The 17,978-nt window shown below is 37.8% G+C and overlaps 4 protein-coding genes across 12 annotated transcripts in view; 2 read left to right on the top strand and 2 right to left on the bottom strand.

Annotated features, from left to right (window-relative positions):
- Positions 1-51: 51 nt before the first annotated feature.
- Positions 52-7,708, top strand: LOC132194135 (serine/threonine-protein phosphatase 1 regulatory subunit 10-like). Of its 3 annotated transcripts, none has more exons than XM_059615238.1 (12): positions 52-139; positions 277-471; positions 799-864; positions 1,647-1,744; positions 1,849-2,123; positions 2,373-3,569; positions 4,876-5,181; positions 5,242-5,427; positions 5,481-5,564; positions 5,626-5,785; positions 5,893-6,088; positions 6,147-7,708. In XM_059615238.1, exons 3-12 carry the CDS (start codon positions 862-864, stop codon positions 6,573-6,575), a joined length of 2,934 nt encoding a protein of 977 aa, XP_059471221.1. In that variant the 5' UTR covers positions 52-139; positions 277-471; positions 799-861; the 3' UTR covers positions 6,576-7,708. The 3 variants fall into 3 exon arrangements, with proteins under 3 accessions (XP_059471221.1, XP_059471220.1, XP_059471219.1); XM_059615237.1 differs by having other exon boundaries at positions 806-864; positions 6,147-7,707; XM_059615236.1 differs by lacking the exon at positions 799-864 and having other exon boundaries at positions 6,147-7,707.
- Positions 6,703-9,135, bottom strand: LOC132194138 (arylsulfatase G-like). Its single transcript, XM_059615248.1, has 9 exons — positions 8,954-9,135; positions 8,627-8,814; positions 8,414-8,569; positions 8,231-8,363; positions 7,980-8,155; positions 7,755-7,918; positions 7,337-7,495; positions 7,070-7,280; positions 6,703-6,989 (listed from the first exon to the last, which is right to left on the bottom strand). Exons 1-9 carry the CDS (start codon positions 9,133-9,135, stop codon positions 6,829-6,831), a joined length of 1,530 nt encoding a protein of 509 aa, XP_059471231.1. The 3' UTR covers positions 6,703-6,828.
- On the bottom strand, positions 8,848-12,067 carry LOC132194140 (uncharacterized). 2 transcript variants are annotated; one of them, XM_059615250.1, is made up of 11 exons: positions 11,280-12,067; positions 10,961-11,222; positions 10,715-10,898; positions 10,295-10,645; positions 10,174-10,237; positions 9,991-10,119; positions 9,810-9,922; positions 9,580-9,751; positions 9,443-9,525; positions 9,294-9,388; positions 8,848-9,192 (listed from the first exon to the last, which is right to left on the bottom strand). In XM_059615250.1, exons 2-11 carry the CDS (start codon positions 10,995-10,997, stop codon positions 9,158-9,160), a joined length of 1,263 nt encoding a protein of 420 aa, XP_059471233.1. In that variant the 5' UTR covers positions 10,998-11,222; positions 11,280-12,067; the 3' UTR covers positions 8,848-9,157. The 2 variants fall into 2 exon arrangements, with proteins under 2 accessions (XP_059471233.1, XP_059471234.1); XM_059615251.1 differs by having other exon boundaries at positions 10,961-12,067.
- The window catches only part of LOC132194136 (sodium/calcium exchanger 1), a 51,876-nt gene continuing 45,404 nt past the window's right edge, over positions 11,507-17,978 (top strand). For 4 of the 6 annotated variants that reach the window (XM_059615242.1, XM_059615239.1, XM_059615240.1 and 1 more), the window contains exon 1: positions 12,385-12,613. The gene's annotated coding sequence lies outside the window, so the exon portion shown is untranslated. Of the gene's footprint in view, positions 11,657-11,718; positions 12,062-12,384; positions 12,614-16,854; positions 17,039-17,978 lie in introns of those variants that run through there. The other 2 variants (XM_059615246.1, XM_059615244.1) reach the window with 2 other exon arrangements.

Genomic DNA, 17,978 nt, shown 5'->3' on the forward strand with positions numbered 1-17,978 from the left:
CCGACCGTTCTCTCGGCCAATGAGAGTTTGAATTAGGCCATGTCACGTGACTTCCGTCTTTTCACGATTTCACATCCACTGCGACTGCGTGACGTCACTCCAAATACTCCAATGGTCGAGCGTAGTAGAACAGGAGAAGGTAAGCCCATAAGTTTTTCCTCCTAAAATCCATGAATTTTGAGGTTGTGGTTACACATCTGATTTTGTGCGTGCGTGAATTCGATTAAGTGAACATCAATCTTCGTGTATTCCTAATTATTTCCTCTCTTTTTTCAGGTTCAACGCATTCATTTGGACAAATCTGTTGACCCCCGTCCCCACATCCAACATTCTATCTATTTGGTGATTCGTCATCACCGAGTTTTATTGAAATTCCACTAAACGTGCGATGAACCCGAGCAGATAGCTTATATAAAAACCAACGCTCGCATTCTATAAAAAAAACGCAGACAAAATTTTACTGAAATGATAGTAAGTGGAGGGAAAAAGAATATTTTATGTAAATTATGTATCATTTTCGTTTTTCTAAAAAATCGGTGCTTGCAGTAGTTGTAATTAATAATTGAGGGCAACCTGCCTTTAATTACACCTAAAATAACTATTATTAAGATAATCAAGCTTGGAAGCGACTTAATTTAAACGGTTAAGAAACCTAATTTATAAATAGATATTTTTTAACCGCACCTCGGTTGCTGCGCAAAATTGTGACGTCATCGTCGCCATTTTGCTTACATGAATTATCAGCTGCCTTAAATATTTTTGCGGCGAACAATCCTTTTTTCTTAAGTTTATCTGCTGGTTTCAGACAATCCACAGTGGAAAACTTAAATCCCCGAGCCAATCTACGTAATATTATTAAAAATGGTAATTATTATTTGAGACGCTATTAAAGTATTAAAGATAAAAATTCTATCCTCTCGTATTAAACTATAAAATGTGCGCTAGCATATATTTAATAATTATTTATGGCTACTAAAAGAAATCTTTTAGTCATATTCCATTTTTTGGAGTGCCTCCGCCTCCAGGCTTGCCATGATTAAAATGAAAAGTTTGTGTTTTGCTACGGGGTCTGTGTTTGGAGTTTGAGGGTCTACAACAGAGGGCTCTGGTGGCGCCCATCATGGTGATGGTGGCGGCAGAAATAGTGCTCGAGACGATGGCTTGTGAATTTGTGCTTGCTTATGGGAGTAGTTTCAAAATGAAAATCCCCTGCAATCTTTGCTGGCACTCATTAATACCAGCATATACATGAGCAGGAATATTCAAAATCAAATCGCAATTCAAAGGCTTTGCGATTAATTACTGCAAATAACAAATTAGTCTATATCATTTTGAAAACAATTATTATTGCAATTCTATTTATATTCTTGAGTCTCTTTTAGTGTCTGGAATTTAAGCAGACATTTTTACTTAATTTTTTTTTTTAATTCTTGTATCAACCGAGAAGAACACAAAGGGGGATGTTCGCTTGCTAACTTGCTTATCGAATTTGCTGGTGCTAACCAGTGCTAACTTAGCATGCGAGTATCCCCCATGTTCCAACCTAAAATTTGGTTTGCAATGCGCCCTTTGAAAATAAATCTAGATTTTATTGATTTAAACTTCTTAAAATATATCAAAAATAAAACTTCATTTCATTGTTTCAGCCCAGAATTGATCCTCACTCCTTATTAGAGTGCTTGAGCGTTTTGCTGAACTTTAAGGGAGGCATAAAAAGCAGAGCAGATGTTGTGAGAATTGTCAGGTAAATAATTAAGGCAATGTTTTGTAATTTCATTGATTTAGTTAATTATATATATTTTTTTTTAAATCATGCTGAATAACAACTTAAATCTGTATTATTTACAGCTTGATGAGCAAATTTTCGAAGAAACTTGTCAGCAAATGTGTCTATGTGGAGATCTTACACGCCACCGAACAGGACTTGTTAGTCATTTTCATGAACGATGGTGGCTGGGAATTGGTCAGTCAGTGGATAATTGATGCTGTGGATAGCAACAACGGTCCTCTGCTGGAGACACTGCTGAGTCTGACAAAGAGGAGCCAGCTGACTCTAAACCTGCTGGAGATTAATGACTGTCCACGTTCAGTCAAATCATTGACCAACATGGCACCTAATGAGCGTAAGTATTTCCACAATCTACATACATTTTTTAGTTTGTGCAGTACTTAATGACAACAATCCAAACTTGCTTGTGGTGCATTTCATTTTTCATTTACAGATATAATTAAAGCCTGCAAACATTATCTATTAATTCAAGTAATTTAAATATGTGTTAACACTTTAGCGTACATTTTCTTCATTTAACTGCCAGTATAATTTGTTTCAATTTAACATAAAAATTTACATGTAGAAAATAAAATTTTTCCAGGTGTTAAGACGTTGGCTGCTGAAATAGTATCGCAGTGGATTGAAGTGGCCAAACAAGGGCTGAAACCAGACGACTTGAAGAAGATTGAGGCCACTTGCAATAATGCTCGGTTGAAAGCAGCTGAGGCCATTGTTCAGCCCATTGAGGTGACTTTGGATGAGGATCCACATCAGGTCCTTAGCAAGGAGGAAGTTGAGCTGGAAGTCAGCAAAGAGGAGGAGGAGGAGGAAGGTGCTGAGATGGAAGAGGACGAAGAGATTGATGGTCACATTTCGCCAGCCGATGATGCACCTATTTCAAAGCCTTTGGGCGAGCTGCCTGTTTATAAGCTGACATTTCGAGATGGTAAACATGTTCTAGCAAAAGTGAGTGCTGGTTCTGCCAGCATTCCTGATGCAAAGCCTTCCGAAGTGAAAGTGTTACCTAATGCATCTCCTGTGCCAGAAGGTCCAAAAGGAGCTGCCCGAAGAAAGCAACAGCTGAAGCCCAATGATTTAGTGCTTTCAGATTTTACAGATGCCGATAAAAAGAAACCAGCTGCTGTGAACGAGAAAATGACTGCGAAGAAGCTAAGAGAAGAAGAAGAGAGAAGGAAAGATCGCTTGTTTAAGGAGAAGCAGAAAAAGCTAAAAGAAAAGTTAGCTGAACGTGAAGCACTAAAGGCTAAGGAGGCGCAAGAGCAGAAAGAAAGAGACGAGGCTACATTAGCCAAGTTAATGGGACCGCAAAAGGTTAGCCTTAGAAAAATTCCCAAAAAATCCAAGTCTGAGGACGGAGACAAGAAAAAGTCTGACGAGAAGAAGAAAGACGAAGACTCGTCAAGACGGAGTTCTCTGGATGATGACAGGAGAAAGTCTGAAAGCAGAAGAAGTTCATCGGGCAGCTCGTCAAGAGAAAAAAAAGATTCAAAATCACCCAATACTTCAAAATCGTCCTCGCCTTTGCAGCTGGTGAAGCATAAAGTAAAAACATTTAATTCCAAGTTCAGATCGACTGGATTGGAAGAAGAGTCGCCCCTGCCGCCACCAAGAGGGCATTCGAAAAAGGACCTCAAGGATCAAAGCAGCAGTTCTTCCTCTGTTAGCAATAAAAAGAGACCGTCACCACCACCTAGTGGGACAGAGCAAGCACCTCCAGAAAAGAAGAACAAACTGGATGAAGTTGTCAAAAGGGTCAACGAGAAACCTAAGTCAAAGCGTAAGTTTAAATTATTTTATATATTGCTTGACTTAACCTTCCTTTGTGGAGGATTTGTCTTTGTGTTGCAGGGGCAAAACAGAGCAAGGAAAGTAGAGTGGCACTTCGTTACAATGCTTGTTTGTTAATTTTGGGGGTTTTGGAGGGTTTATTTAGAGGCCTTAAAGGTAAGCAAGCCATGCTTCCTGTCACTGGCGACTAAGAAGACATCAGAGTGATTGACCTAAGATAACTTGCAGCTTGAGGTAAGCAACTTATCTCGGAGGCCATTGCCCCTCCTATGGCCAGAGAAAAAATCATTAAATTATTTATACAAAAGAATAAGTTCTTTACTTGTAAAGGTTTCAAACATATTGGGAGGGGCAATGCGCCGGGAAAGTTCATTTTTATAGATTGAACTTGATTCCTGGCTGTATTTGAAAATAAAGGATTCTATGAAAGTCATGGCCACTTCTTGAATTTTTAACACTATATTATAAATTATAAAACAAAGAAAAATTATTATAAGCTCCATATTATTCTGTACAATTTTTGAATTGAAATTAAATGCAGATGACAATAAGCTGCTACAGTCTCTCAAGAGACGAATCGATAAATTTTTAAAATCATTTCTGTGGTTATTTTAAATGAGTAATCTTTGCAATTTAATGTTGCATTGATTTGCAATGCGTTGACTAGCAAATACAAACAAGTAGAAGACCCACAAATATTTACTTTTTAAAGTACATATTTTACGAAGCATAGTTGGACACCTCAGTGTGCTGTACTTTCCAAACTTAAATTTAAAGGAGATAATATTTATGGAGCAAAAATTGAGCACATAATGGAAAATGATACATGTCTCTGCTGTGAAGTGACGTCTGGGCTTGCCAAGGACAGCCATTGCGCAATCCAACCATGCTGCTGGTGGTTGATCATCTAGCAAAATTAAAACAAATGAAATATTGGAAATCTCTCATTGTGAATCCCCTCGTTGGACTTCTAAGAGTTTTCTGCTTGGCTGCGGCATTTAACACATGTTAAACGTCGGGATGGAAGTAAAATCAGAATTTTAGAAAGGAAAAACACAATGTTGCAAGGAGTTGTATAATATGATTAAAGAAGGGTCCGGAAAAACATTCAACTGTCCCTCATTAAATTTTTATTTAAATGGATGCACCTGTCTGGTGCTATTTTTATTTTTTGCAGCTTTTTAAAGCTCTGATTGTCTATGCCACTCTACTTGTCTGATGCCTGCTGCTCCTGTGATAGTAGTGTTGATTTTGAATCCTGTTAATAAATATTCACTATTTTGCAACTCTTTCAGCTGGGATCCAGTTACTTCAAGAAAGCAATTTCTTCATGGATGCGCTCAATGCAGGTGCAAAGACTGAGCCTAGGAAGAGGAAACGTCGCATAAGCTCTAGCAAGGATGATACTCCTCCTGCAAAAAGTTCTAGCAGCGAAACTGTCAAAGAAAAGAAGAGTGATAAAAGCAGTCCTTCGCCTACAAGTGTGCGACCAGTTTTTAAATTTTACACTGACACGCTTGAAAGTAATTCAAAGGAGGCTGTGGATATCAAGGAGATGGATAACAACGTGGATGACAATAAAGATAGCTCATCCAGTAGAAGTATAAAATTTTTCACTATATATGTTTTAGCGAGCTAACTTTTATTTTTTTTTTCACTAGCACCCACTCCACCAGTTGAAGGTATTGTCGAGGAGCCCACCGAGTCGAATGAAGCAACTGCCGACCCAACAAAGGGTGTGTTAGTCATACACAGATCATTGGAAAGGGTCAAGAAAACTGTGCGCTTCAAAAGTGACGATGAACTTGTCAGCATTCAATACTTTGAGCTTGATGAAACTGAGAGAGGTAAAAGAAAGACGTCTTCTTGATCTAGTTTTATAATATTTTATTATTTTCAGTAAACGTTACTAAAATGGGTGGTGACATGACAAAGTCAGATGCAGCTTTTGAGAGGGAGAGCATGTTTAATGCCAAGAAAATGGGTAAGGAAATTTTTATTAAAGGTATGCAGATTTGCTAACTTTTGTTCTGTCTTTTTTTAAGTTTCTGAACCTGAAGTGATAGAGACCAACATTCCATGGAGACTTATTGAAGTAGACTGCCCTCCTCCTTTAACTGAAATAGGCAAAGACAGTATTGAGAAGCATCTGCAAAAAGAAAGGGAGAAAACTGTTCTACAAGCCATTTATTTTTCCCCTGAATCGTGAGTATTTATCAATCAATCAAAGATACTTGTAGAAAAATTTCGCTTTTCTCTTAACAACCAAATTTTACTATATTTGAAATAAATTATTTTATTTTTTATTATAGGATTCCTGACTCACCTGCTGAGCCAAACTTTGAAAATCACGAAACAACGGACCCTAAAACTATTCCTCTCGATGACTTGACTGGAAACCCTGATAGTGTTAAGGACTATTCCCACCTTCCATGGGTTGAGTCAAAGCAGTTTGCTCCATCTGTACCAGTTGTAATACCGACTAGTGCAACTGGTGGTGGTTGGAGGGTAAGATTGGAATTTTTTTTACTTGTACGAATATATAAAAATATGATTTTATTTTCAGACTGGAGACGGACAAGTAATTGGGATGGCGGTGCCTGAGCAAGCTCCATTCCAGCCACAGCAAGGTTTCAACACCGGATATGAGACTGGCAACCAAATGGGTGCAAACTTTGGCTACCAAACACCAAATTTCAATGTTCAAACTGACTTCTCTAACATGAATGGGATGATGGGAGGCATGATGCCTCCAAATATGATGCCGACTGGTGGAGCTCCACCAAATTTTATGCCATTTCCCCCTGGCGCCAACTTTGGACCACCTGGAGGGAACTGGGCACCTCCTGGGCCCATGGGCTTCCGAGGCAGAGGGCATGCACGCGGTGGAAGAGGATTTTTCCCTGCAAGGGGTGGCCCGAGGACCAACGTGTGCAAACATTTTGCACGAGGCTACTGCAGAAATGGCTCGACTTGCAACTTCAAGCATCAGTAGAAGGGGCTAAAACAAGTACTTAAGACTGACCTTTTATAAATTGTGATATCCTTCTTTAAACTACTTAAATCAGTTCTAACGTTATAATATGAACCATTACGCATTGTCAGTAATAGAAAAAATAATACTATTTAGTACATTTTTGTGTACGAGAGGTGCATTTGAATAAGTTATATGATTTACAGAGGTAAATAAAACAGAAAACTTTAAATTAAAAATTTGCATTCTTCTCGCGTACAAGAATTATATCAGATCACATGAGCTCATCCCAAGGGCAGTAGCAGTTTGCAAGAAAGTGTGAGCAACATGGACGAACAGCAAGGTCTGTTGAATAATCAACCACACTGCAATTGTCTACTTTCAAAGAATCTGAGAAAATCTGCAAAGCTTTTATTGCTTCATCTGCTATTGCATCTAAAAAAAATATGAAAAATATAAAGAGTGCTTAAAGTGACAGTGAATTCAAGGATATCAATTAAAAGTACCAAAAGTACCTTTCAATGCCCCTTCAAGAGGAAATTGTTCCTCGGGATCTATTGCAAGATCAAAGACGAGAGGTGGATTGTGGACCTGGAAAGGTGGCAGATGCTGTCCTCCGCATCCCTCCACACCTCCAGAGTGAAACACTGCCTTGTAATGGCCCACCCGGACAGCTCCAATTGCACCTACATCATCAAAATCAGCATTGCTGGGATGCAACAGGATCTAGATTCAACTCTTTTGTTAACGATGATTTAAAAAGTACAGAGAAGAAGGCCCACCTTGTGCCCACTCGACGTATTGAGACCATTATTAAGGACTATAGATGAGATGTCCTGGCCATCGTACAAGTGGTGGCTAGGCAGCGAGGTCCCTACAAGGGAAGATATTGTAGGGACCAAATCTAGTGCAGACACAAGTTCATCAGAAATGACAGGCCCCTAAAATGTATTTATTTTATTATTTGGGAATATATTATAATCCATAAATAAGCATATGTGTACATGCACATAGTGTTATTCTTAAAATAATATTTTTTTTTAATATCTCCTTATTTTATAGTGTAGTGCTATATAATTAAGATTTATGAGTCGCATATAAACAAAATAACCATCATGTAGAATGTTTCTTCTTTTGTCAAAATATTAATAAAAATAATTGACGACTTAAAAAAAATGTGTTTTTATGCTCCATATATACTGTTAGTACGGATGGCCAAGAGATAAATGCAGGCACTCGATGCCCACCCTCCCATAGAGTGGTTTTAGCACTCGATCCTCCTCCATTGGATTTTTGCCACTGTCCCTTATAAGGCCCCACTGAACCTGCTAAGCTGCACTTATATTCCCATGGACCATTATCACCTGAGAAGATTAGCATATTAAAAAAAAATATCAAATATATTGAAAGTCAATTCGATTTTACTTAGAAACCAAACTAAGGTGTTCGTTGGTCCGGCAGTATTGACAAGCTCTTCAGCAATCCAGTCCATTTCTTTAATACAGTTTTGAAGTACACCAGACGAAGCATTGTTAAAATTTCCTCCATGCGCCAGAGGCACGTGCACATGAGAAAAGGCAACATACAAAAAGAATGGTTTGCTGAAAATTTTCAAAAGATACAGAAAAATATATTTGCGCACTATATAATTTTGTTTTCAGTATTATTATATATACTCTCTGTTCCTGTTGATGAAGTTGACTCCAAACTCTTTATAATATCTTGCCAACAAACTTAATTTGACTGGCTGGTGCAAAATGTTCCTATCTTTGTACAAGGGCAGAGCTGTGTCAAACGCACTTTTGGTTCCTAAAAAAAGTTTTTTAATAATTGATTTTTCCACTTATATATTATTTTACGATTTTCCAAAGTGTGCTTGCAGGAGCGTTTTGGGGGCAAGTCATGACCTGGTGGTGTGGTACAGCCCATATCTATGCTAAATGGGACACCCAAGTAGGTGTCGAAGCCATGCTCAAGAGGATGATGACCAAACGTCAATCCTAAATGCCATTTGCCTAACATATAAAAACAAAAAATGATAACGTGTGCAAAATCAAAGTGAATTTCAATGCCTATGGCTGCTGTTCTGTAGCCAGCATTCTTTAGCATTTTGGCTATGGTGATTTCCTCTGCTGGAAGACCACCGACAGAATCAGGAACAAAGTTATCTACCACCCCTGTTCTTTTTCCAAGCCTACCAGTTAAAAGTGCAGCCCTTGAAGGCGTGCAAACAGAGGCTCCTGAGTGAAAGTCTTGAAATCTACGTTGGAAAATTAAATGAGCCAGATAAAAATTTGCTTATTCATTTCATAAATTATGTTTTAAATTTATTAATAGTGTATAATTTTGGAATACAAATATGAGATCTTTGGCAAATATAAGCCTTTTGCACTTGTCACCTCACACCACTGTTTGCTAGATTGTCCAGGAACGGAGTGCTTGAAGCTAAATGTGGCAAATTAGCTCCTAAATCTCCCCATCCCATGTCATCAGCCACTAATACTATGATGTTCGGTCTCTCTTGACGTCCATCAGTGGAGCAGGCAAAACAGACCATCAACAGCAGAGCGAGAGAGATCATGTTGACACTTTCGATTCCTCTCTCACACTGCCCAGTGGGTGCGTTGAAAGCCTTGAGCTGGAATTTTGATAAGGATGTGAGTCACGTGAGAGATAATTTGACCACCATTATTGTCATTTTAAAATGGTTTGTAAAAGCAGAGTTAAATGTCAACTTACCAATACTGTACAAAATATTTGCTATGTCCTCTTCATTTGCTGTGTCGAATACGTAGCATTTGAAATCTGAAGATGTGTTGCAACTAGATGAGTCCCTATATAAATTGATAATGAATTATAATTTTAAAGCCAAGTAAATTTAAATTTACCCTGCTATATAAGCAAAAAATTGAGGAAATCGTTCAGATTTTCCACAAGAAGAAATTTCCATAAAAGAGTGTTGGAAGACAACCTTGCAATATAAATAAGAGAATGAAATAATTATCAACAAATTTAAGATCGTTACTTTTTGACTGTCAGCATCTGTGACTTTAACTCCCATTTCCATGACTTCGATGAGCATCTTTTGTTTTTCTGGTGTTGTGCTCACAATTTCCATGATGCCTTTGGATACTTTTTTGACGTCACCTTGTGGACCAACAGAAACTTCGCCTAAGAAGTGAACTGGGAAGCCCACTCTAAATTTTCAAGTTTAAATATGAGAAAATATTTTAATAGCTCCTAGCTTAAGCTTACAAAGTATCTTGTGATGTTTTATAACTTTTGGTGATGGTGCCTTCCAGATGGATGTCCATTTGCAGCAAAAGCTTTTGGATTGGAGGAAATATTTTGCCATCAGCTAGTCTTGCCTGCAAGAAATATTTTGATGAAAGATGAAATGGCAGTAATGGCAGTTAATAGTATATATTTAGCACACCTTAAGGATACCTAGCTGGATTGGCTGTCCAACAGCTTGTCTCATGATTGAGCCAAGTTTTGTTCGAGTAGCAGTGGTTATTTCCAGCCCATTTATTTCTGTGACGACGTCTCCAATTAAAACTTTATCCTAAATATAAGTAAAAAATCATTGAAGGAGCTAAGGGCAAAAATAATTTCTTACGTCTTCCCCTGCAACGCCAGCTTTGTGAACTTTAACTACGAGTGCACCCTTGCCACCAGAAAATCTGAAATTTGCAAGGTGTTATTATTGTGTTTGAGTTTAACAATCGGACAAAATTTACCCAACACAAAGCCCTAATTCCTTGCAAGGCACAAACTCCAAACTTTCATACAGTGGAAGCATCCAAGTTTCGTCGAGAAAAAGTGCATTGCTGAGATTCAAGTGGAACTGGATTTTGCTGCACTGCAAGAGCACAGAGAGAAAAATCTGCCCCAAAATTTCATCGCCTAAGATCGAATTTGGCTGGTAAGTGCGCCATTGAGCTTGGTTCTGCAAGAGCACTTCCACAGGGTAGTGCAGCACTCGGTAGACTAAGCAGTTACGTACTAGCAGTCTAAATCTTCCTCGGTCCGTTTGCACTCGTCCGGTCTCTTTGACCTTTGCCACCGTTGAACAATACAAGTACGGAGCTCTATGTAAAAACAGAACAAATAATAAAATCAGCTTAATTAACTTTTAAAATTTCCCGTGATCGTGATACCTGTAATGTGGACTAGCAATATTTTCCATCCAATTCCAGCACTCTGCTTTACCCGAGTAGAAATTCTCGTTTAAACCCTGCTGGAATATTTTCTCCAGAGCTTCGCAGAAGTGTTGCAAAAATTGGAGATCATCTGTGACTGCTCCCCTTTCCTGCAGAGTGGTTAAAAATTTGCCAGCGTGCCCTGTGTGGGTGGAAATAAGTTTTGTAGCATATTTATTATTGTAAAAAATATAAATAATATACCTTTTAAATCTTTGAGAAGTGGATCAGTAACTGACATATTGGGACTAGTTTTGGACAAGACAAGTTATGATGGGGAGCTCTGTCAACGACTAGAAAAGAAAGAAAATCCAAAATCGCCTTTCTTTGTTTACATGAAAGAGCTGAAAGTTTTCTGCGACTGCTGACGAGCAGAATCGTTGTTAGCTCTCATCACTGTCATGTTGAAAAAAGTATTACGTTGGTTCTGGTAAATAAAGTTTAGGAAAACTGATGTCAGGAGTCTCTGGAACCAGCGCGAGATGAGTGAAAAAATTTAATATTATAATGTTTTTTAAACTACAAATTCCAGCTAACAGCCAAGACCGAGGACCGAGAGGAGGCAGGAGGCCAATAAAGACCATTCGTGGCAAGTTTAGTGGCAACGCGGGAAATTGGATTAGAGCTTCCTGATTGGATAGTGGGAAATGGGAAATTACAAAACCAATACAAAACCACGAAACAACATACAAAAGTAGGCGAGGCCGAAGAAGTGACACAAGTGACCACACAGTGGAGAATAAAGCAAAGCGCGCAATTCTTAAAAGTTGTTTAAAAGTTATTGGGAAATTGGGAGGGAAACAGGTGATTTTGGATTCGCACGTTTTCTGCTGCAGAGCAAAGAGACGACAATATAAGTCATTATTGTTTTAGAATGGTAGCCGGTGTCTGGTAATTCAGGTATGTTTTATGTTGGTGATACTTTGATAGATTTATTTTAAAAGTTGTATTAAATTCGTCAGGTTCTTTAGGAAATGCCAAGGAAACGCAAATCTTTAGCTGCCGGAGGAAGCAGTCAAGAAGCCCGATGGAGCGTCGAGTCCCAGATTGCATTATTAAAGTACTATGAGTACAAGACAAATATGTAATGGAAAATTTCCCACCAAGAGCGCTGAGCGGCCAGGGTCGTGGGTCACACAAAAGCATATGTCTTATGTGAAGAAATGAGTCTTGAGATGCAAAGCTGTCAGTAAAAATAATCATTTTTTCACTGGGACACAGCTTCAAGACAAAATTGGTAATTTGAAGACTCGCAGCTACAGGGAGGACCTCTGCAAAATCCATGAAAAATCAGGAAAGACCAATGTATATAATATAATATATTTTTTTTCCAATGAAAATTAAAAATTATTTTCAAAAATTTGTAATTCAAGTTTAGTTTCTTGCTCTGATTGTGAGCTCTGGTCCTCTGATAAATTTTTAATTATCTTTTTTCTTGCAAGGTAAAAAAATTTGGCATATTGAACATCATATTTAATTAATCATATCTGCAAAATATTTTAATTTTGGCACTAAACATAAAAATCTGATAAAAATAGAATTAAATAAATTGCACACAAGAATATAAAGTTTCCCTCCCTAATCGTTTAATGAAATCGTGCATTTAAAGTGAACCATAATAATAATAGGGAGGACAGGCGGCAACGGGCGAAAGCAGGAGGCGCAGAGGGAAGAGCGGCGCAGAGAGCACGTGTGTAATATTAGCCCCAGTGCGCGGTCTGGGTCTCGCTTGCTCGACCGGCGTGGTGGCCCCTCTCTCGTAGACGTCCACAGCGTCCTCCTCAGTCAGCTGCTCGTCCGCCCCCAGGTGCAGCCTCCGACTGACAGCACCGGCCTCCGAAGAGAGGAAACCCTCAGGTAAAATCACCTTTGAATGTCAATTAAATTCGCCGCGCCAGGTTAATTAGAATTCCGATTGCGACACAAACATTAATAATACGCTCCATATTATCTCGAGAGAGCCTGCAGGTTAAGAGCCAGGGCTCGTGGACAGCCTTGAGGGGGTGCCGCCTCCGGAGGCGGCTGACCAGATAATGCCGCTGGACGTTGGCGAGTCAAAGGAATAATTATTTTCTCCCCAGTTGGCTGGGCCTTACGCTAATCTCGTCACCTCGCCGAATGGCTATTTTTATCGCGCTTCTCTCTCTTTTCTGTCGAGATCCCTTCTCTTTGATTTGCGCTCCCACTCGCTCTCTTTTTCACCCCGTGAATTATGCACGCACCGAATTTCATCGCGTAATCACCTCTTTCTTTGTTTGTACACACGCGGCTCATTTCCGGAGCAAATTTCCTGGCTGCAACTTAGCCGCTCTTTGCACAGTCAACCCCGTCGTGGCTGCGGCGGCGGCGCCGATTGTTTAGAATTTCTTCGTTGGTACAACTACATAGGTGTGCCGTCCGTTTCGCAGACCGCCAATCAGCTTTTTGCCAAAGCATTTTCGCCGCGGGGACCTCCGCCGAGGGAGGAATTCCCTGACAAAATTTAAGCAGTCCGCCCCAATGTTTCTCTCGTCAAAACACCATCAACAACAAAAGAGGAGCCGCACAAAAGCCGTGAGACAGCCAGAGAGCAAATAACACTTGGGGATAATGTGCCGAAAACAACTTGTCGAGAACGAGATTTTTAAATAATCGCGTACTGCGCTAGCTCTGTCGGTGATTTTTTCTCGCGGTCAAAAGCATCTCATTAGTTTGTTAATTGCAACACAGAGAAAATGAAGCAATTAATTAGTTACTGAAATGAAAATTTTCATCAGAAATTTGATATCGCCAAAAAATTTAATTGCAAATGATTTATTATGAAGAATCAGAAAACAATCTCTGCCCAATTGGACATAAATCATATTAAAAAAATATTCAGAAAATAATTAATTATAACTATAACACAATTAGAAAGTGAAAAATGTATACTTTTTACTTGATTTTAATCAATTTTAATATTAAATTTCCTTTATATTTTTCATATTTTTTATAAATTAGTAAATGATTTGCACTTCAAAATATATAAATATTATTTTTTAAGTCAGGCCATCATTCATTGGATCAAATAGGTCAATGATTTGTTTCCTAAAATTAGTTACATATCACAATGATTAGTTATTGTAACAATTCGTAAACAATATTTGAAAAAAAAAATTATATTATGTAAAACTCTTTGAAAAAAAACCATACTATTCATATCACCAATTTTAATTAAGTATTTAGATTTTTATGTACAATTTTTATGAAAATAATTTTGGAACATTGTTTTCATCTTTTATACTGTTCGGAATCAATGCTTTCTTGATTAATTAATACGAATATCAATGCTTATAAATCTTAATAGATTTTCTTTTATAAATTTTTTACAAACAAGATGCTATTAATCAATTTATCAATTGAGTTTTTATCATATAATACTAAATTTTGGCTCCATGCTAAATTTTGTGAAAATTTAATTCCTGTCATGAATAAATATGCATAAAATGAAAGTTGATATTTTGGCTGAAAATAATGAGACTAAATTGCAATATTAATAGATTTTTTGTATGAAAAAATTTTTCAAAAATCTTGGTTTTTTCCTGTTTAAAATTCCAGTACTTGTTATGCAACTTTATTGGCGTTGAAAACTCGCACGAGATCTGTTTGGTTACTCAATGGGAATAAATTTAGCGGGCGTTCCGAGTCCCCTCGTGTTTGCGAAAAAGAATGGACCACTTTTTTTTGCAGCGAGCGGCGCTGAATATTTATTTTATTTTTCATTGAGCGCGTCTCGGCGGCGTTTGTGTGTTTAATTGAAGCGCGTTTGTCAGAGTTGAAGCAATGCGCGCGCGACGGACATGTGGTCGCGCGGCAGAAAAAACCCTTTCAGCAAATCTTGTCGGCGAAAACCGGACGCGGAATGATGATGCAATCGGACGAAAATCTACCTGTCCCCGCGGCTGCTGGAAGATTCTGGATTAATTGAAGTGAAAATAAATTTCCACGATAAACAGCTGCGACCGCGAGATGCTCCAGCGGCTGATAAACCACTCAAAAGCTATAAGGGACCGGACGCGAGTGTGGCAATTAAGTAAGATTTCGGAACGGCGTGCGTCACTGAACGGCTTTCGGACTCATTAGCGGTCGCTGAGCGGAATATATAATGAAGCCAGCGGTGTAATTGTCGCTGACAATCGACCAATAATGCAAAGTGACGGGACGGTCGTCCGTTCGCTGGTCCATCCTCGTGGCGAAAGAGAGAGAAAAAGAGAGACGCGGCGAGTCAGCACGCAGAGCGAAGCAAGCTATTATTAGCGCTCAGCTCTCTCTCTTCTTCTCTACATCCCTCGCGAAGAAATCTCGCTCCATCCCGTCAGATAAACCGTTTAAATAAATAATCCGCACCGATCAAAATAATTCCCTTCATTCAAGATATTTGATACAAAACTTCCTCAAGTTATTTATTATTATTTTGGAAAAAATTTTCCACAAGGCGGTGTTTTTTTTTTCATTTGAGAGGAAATCAAATTCGTGTTGGGAAAAATGAGTGACCCAATTAGATTTTTATTAGTAGGTTGATACTACTTTTAGAGTTTGACACGTCAACGCCGCGTCTCCGAATCCGAAATTCCGTTCCGCCAGTCAAGGGATTTTCGCCTTTTTTTTGTTTTCGTCGCTCAAGTGCTTCAAATTGAGTGTGCAACATATTGATTTTCTTCCTCGTCCTTTCATTTCGGCCTCTTGTTTATTTACTATGAAGTTTATTACTTCTCATTTTGCTGACAAAGCGCGTCAGCCCCTTTTTTCCCCCTTATGCCAGCGCCTTGGGCAAAATCGTTCATTCGCGCTTTGATAACAAAGACGCACTGCTGACGAAATGAGCTTAAATCAAAGAAGTGCCTGCCGCCTCGTTATTGACATCTGCTGAAGGGTTGAATAAAATATGATCCGGATAAAACGCTGATGACACAGAAAGGCCACGGAAAAGACTTTCTGATTATATCATTCTGTTTTTTTTTACACGAAAGAAAGTCACTATACTTGATATATTTGTCCTTATTTTTTCCTGATATATTTAAAAATTATTTTACCCTGCGAAAGAAGAAAAACCATAGCAAGTTTAATAATCAAATTTATTACAGAAAGTACTAATTAATGAATAAAAAAAATCATAATTTTATAATTTTTACTGTAACATTGCATTTTTATCATATTTGTTTTGTATTCATACAATAATTTAAATTCAGTCTGTAAAAATATTTGCATAAATTAAATTTTTTTTTTTAAATCATAGAAAATTTAATTTTTTAGCAGTAAATAATGCTTCAAAAAATACAACAAAAAATATAATGAAGGTGAAGGGCATTACATTTTTTCTGCTGGACATATTTTATAGTTTTGTGACTTGTGCATATATTATTGATTCAATTAAACGCGTTAGGTCTGTCGCTGGCATTGAAAGCGAGAAAAATATCAATCAATTCGCAAAAATGAGCAGAAAGAGACTCAACTTCGTTAATGACTTAATTATAAAAATTTCAACTCTATAAATGCAAATTTGTAAATATTTACTAGAAATTTTTGCATTTTAATTAGAAAAGCTATTATTGAGTTAAAAATTGGCTCAAAATCCACCATAATTAACAAACAATTGAATAATTACATAATATATAACAATTCAAAACTTGTTTTAACTGAAAAATGTATTTTTACTTGTTACTCGAAAAATTTTGTTGCTTAAATTATTATTATTTAAATTTCATTATCGAACTTTTCGAGGCCAGACAATAGAAGCAGATAAACGCAGAGATAAAATAACAAGCGACGACAATCCTCTCAGGACACAATTATTTTGCAAAATTTCCTCCTATCGGAACGGAAAGATCTCAGCTGACGTATTTGCGTATCTCAAATCACGTGCCAAGCCACACAAAGTGTCCACCGCAGTAATAGTCATTTAATGCAAGTCGGTCAAAATACACAATTCCGGCGAGTGTGAAATTGCGTAGGGACCGCGTTCTCTCCCATCTCGCCAATTCAATTTTGATAAGCGCGTTCGTTCGCAATATCGGCCGAGCGCGAGTTCGAGCTGTGCAGAGCTCAGCAGCTGACTGGCTTCAAGTGTGCCTCGAGTGCGAAAAGTAATCTGCTGATGGTTTGTTTGTGAAATGCAGTGCAGCGGCGGTTTAGATGCATTTTGTGGTGCAAGAGCACAGAGTAATTTTAGGAGAGCGTTTTGCTGTCTGTCAGAGGAGAGGTCGCGCCGCCGAAATAAAAGAGAACAAAGGCACAGTTGAGAAAATGCCAGAATAACACGTGGAGGTAACTATACGAAAATTTATACTCTCGAAATTCTCCGCTATTTTTACGACTCTCTCACAAAGGTTTCAAAGAATCAATTTAGAATCCCGTGGGCAATTATTATCTTGTTTTAATTTTACTATTCTTTAATTTAAAATAAAACTAAAAACTGCATTAAAATTAGATATATTTGTATGTCTGCAGATAATTTAAATTCATATTTTGGAAAAACAAGTTAATTTTCTCATTCCCAAAATTTTAATGCAATAAAAATAATATTGGCAATTTTAACTGATGAAAAATTTTAGCAATTCACACGCGAATTGAATTTACATAATTTACGATTATTTAAATGAGGATTAAAAAAGAGCGTCAATCACTCATCGTTTAGTTTTATGCTTGCAAAATTCGCGTGCCGAATTTTCACACCGCGCGGCAGCAGATTTTATCACCAAAGCGCTCGTAATTGTGTTTACTAAGCGACGCGGGATATGAATTTGACGGGTCATGCGGGTTAATTGCGACAGGGCAATTAAACACCGCCACACATGCATTTAACCTAGCACGTGCGACTAGCGCTTGGTTTTCGTACTTTTTTCATCAACAACATTTGAAACTGTCCAAATTCCAAATCCGCGCCAAACAAACAGGTCAGTTTTGAAATTTGATAAAAAAAGTCTCCACATCCTTTTTCGTCTCCTTACATACGTTTGGTTTCTTATTAATTATGAAAATATTTTGATTACCAAGTATTGAAATTATTTGAGTTTAAAATTTTACCTGCCTTGAAATTTGAAAATTAGCAATTTAATTAATAATGTATAGGAATTTGCCCAATTTCAATAAATATTTAATGTCCATCAATTTTAGCAATGGTTTGGATAAAATATATTTTGCCTTTTCCGTTTTATCCAGGATTTTAAAATCCCGTGGTATAATAATTATGTTTTCAACGATTGAA

Source organism: Neocloeon triangulifer, unplaced genomic scaffold, assembly GCF_031216515.1.
Source record: "Neocloeon triangulifer isolate White Clay Creek 2 clone unplaced genomic scaffold, ASM3121651v1 ptg000006l, whole genome shotgun sequence".
In the NCBI taxonomy this organism is placed as follows: domain Eukaryota; kingdom Metazoa; phylum Arthropoda; class Insecta; order Ephemeroptera; family Baetidae; genus Neocloeon; species Neocloeon triangulifer.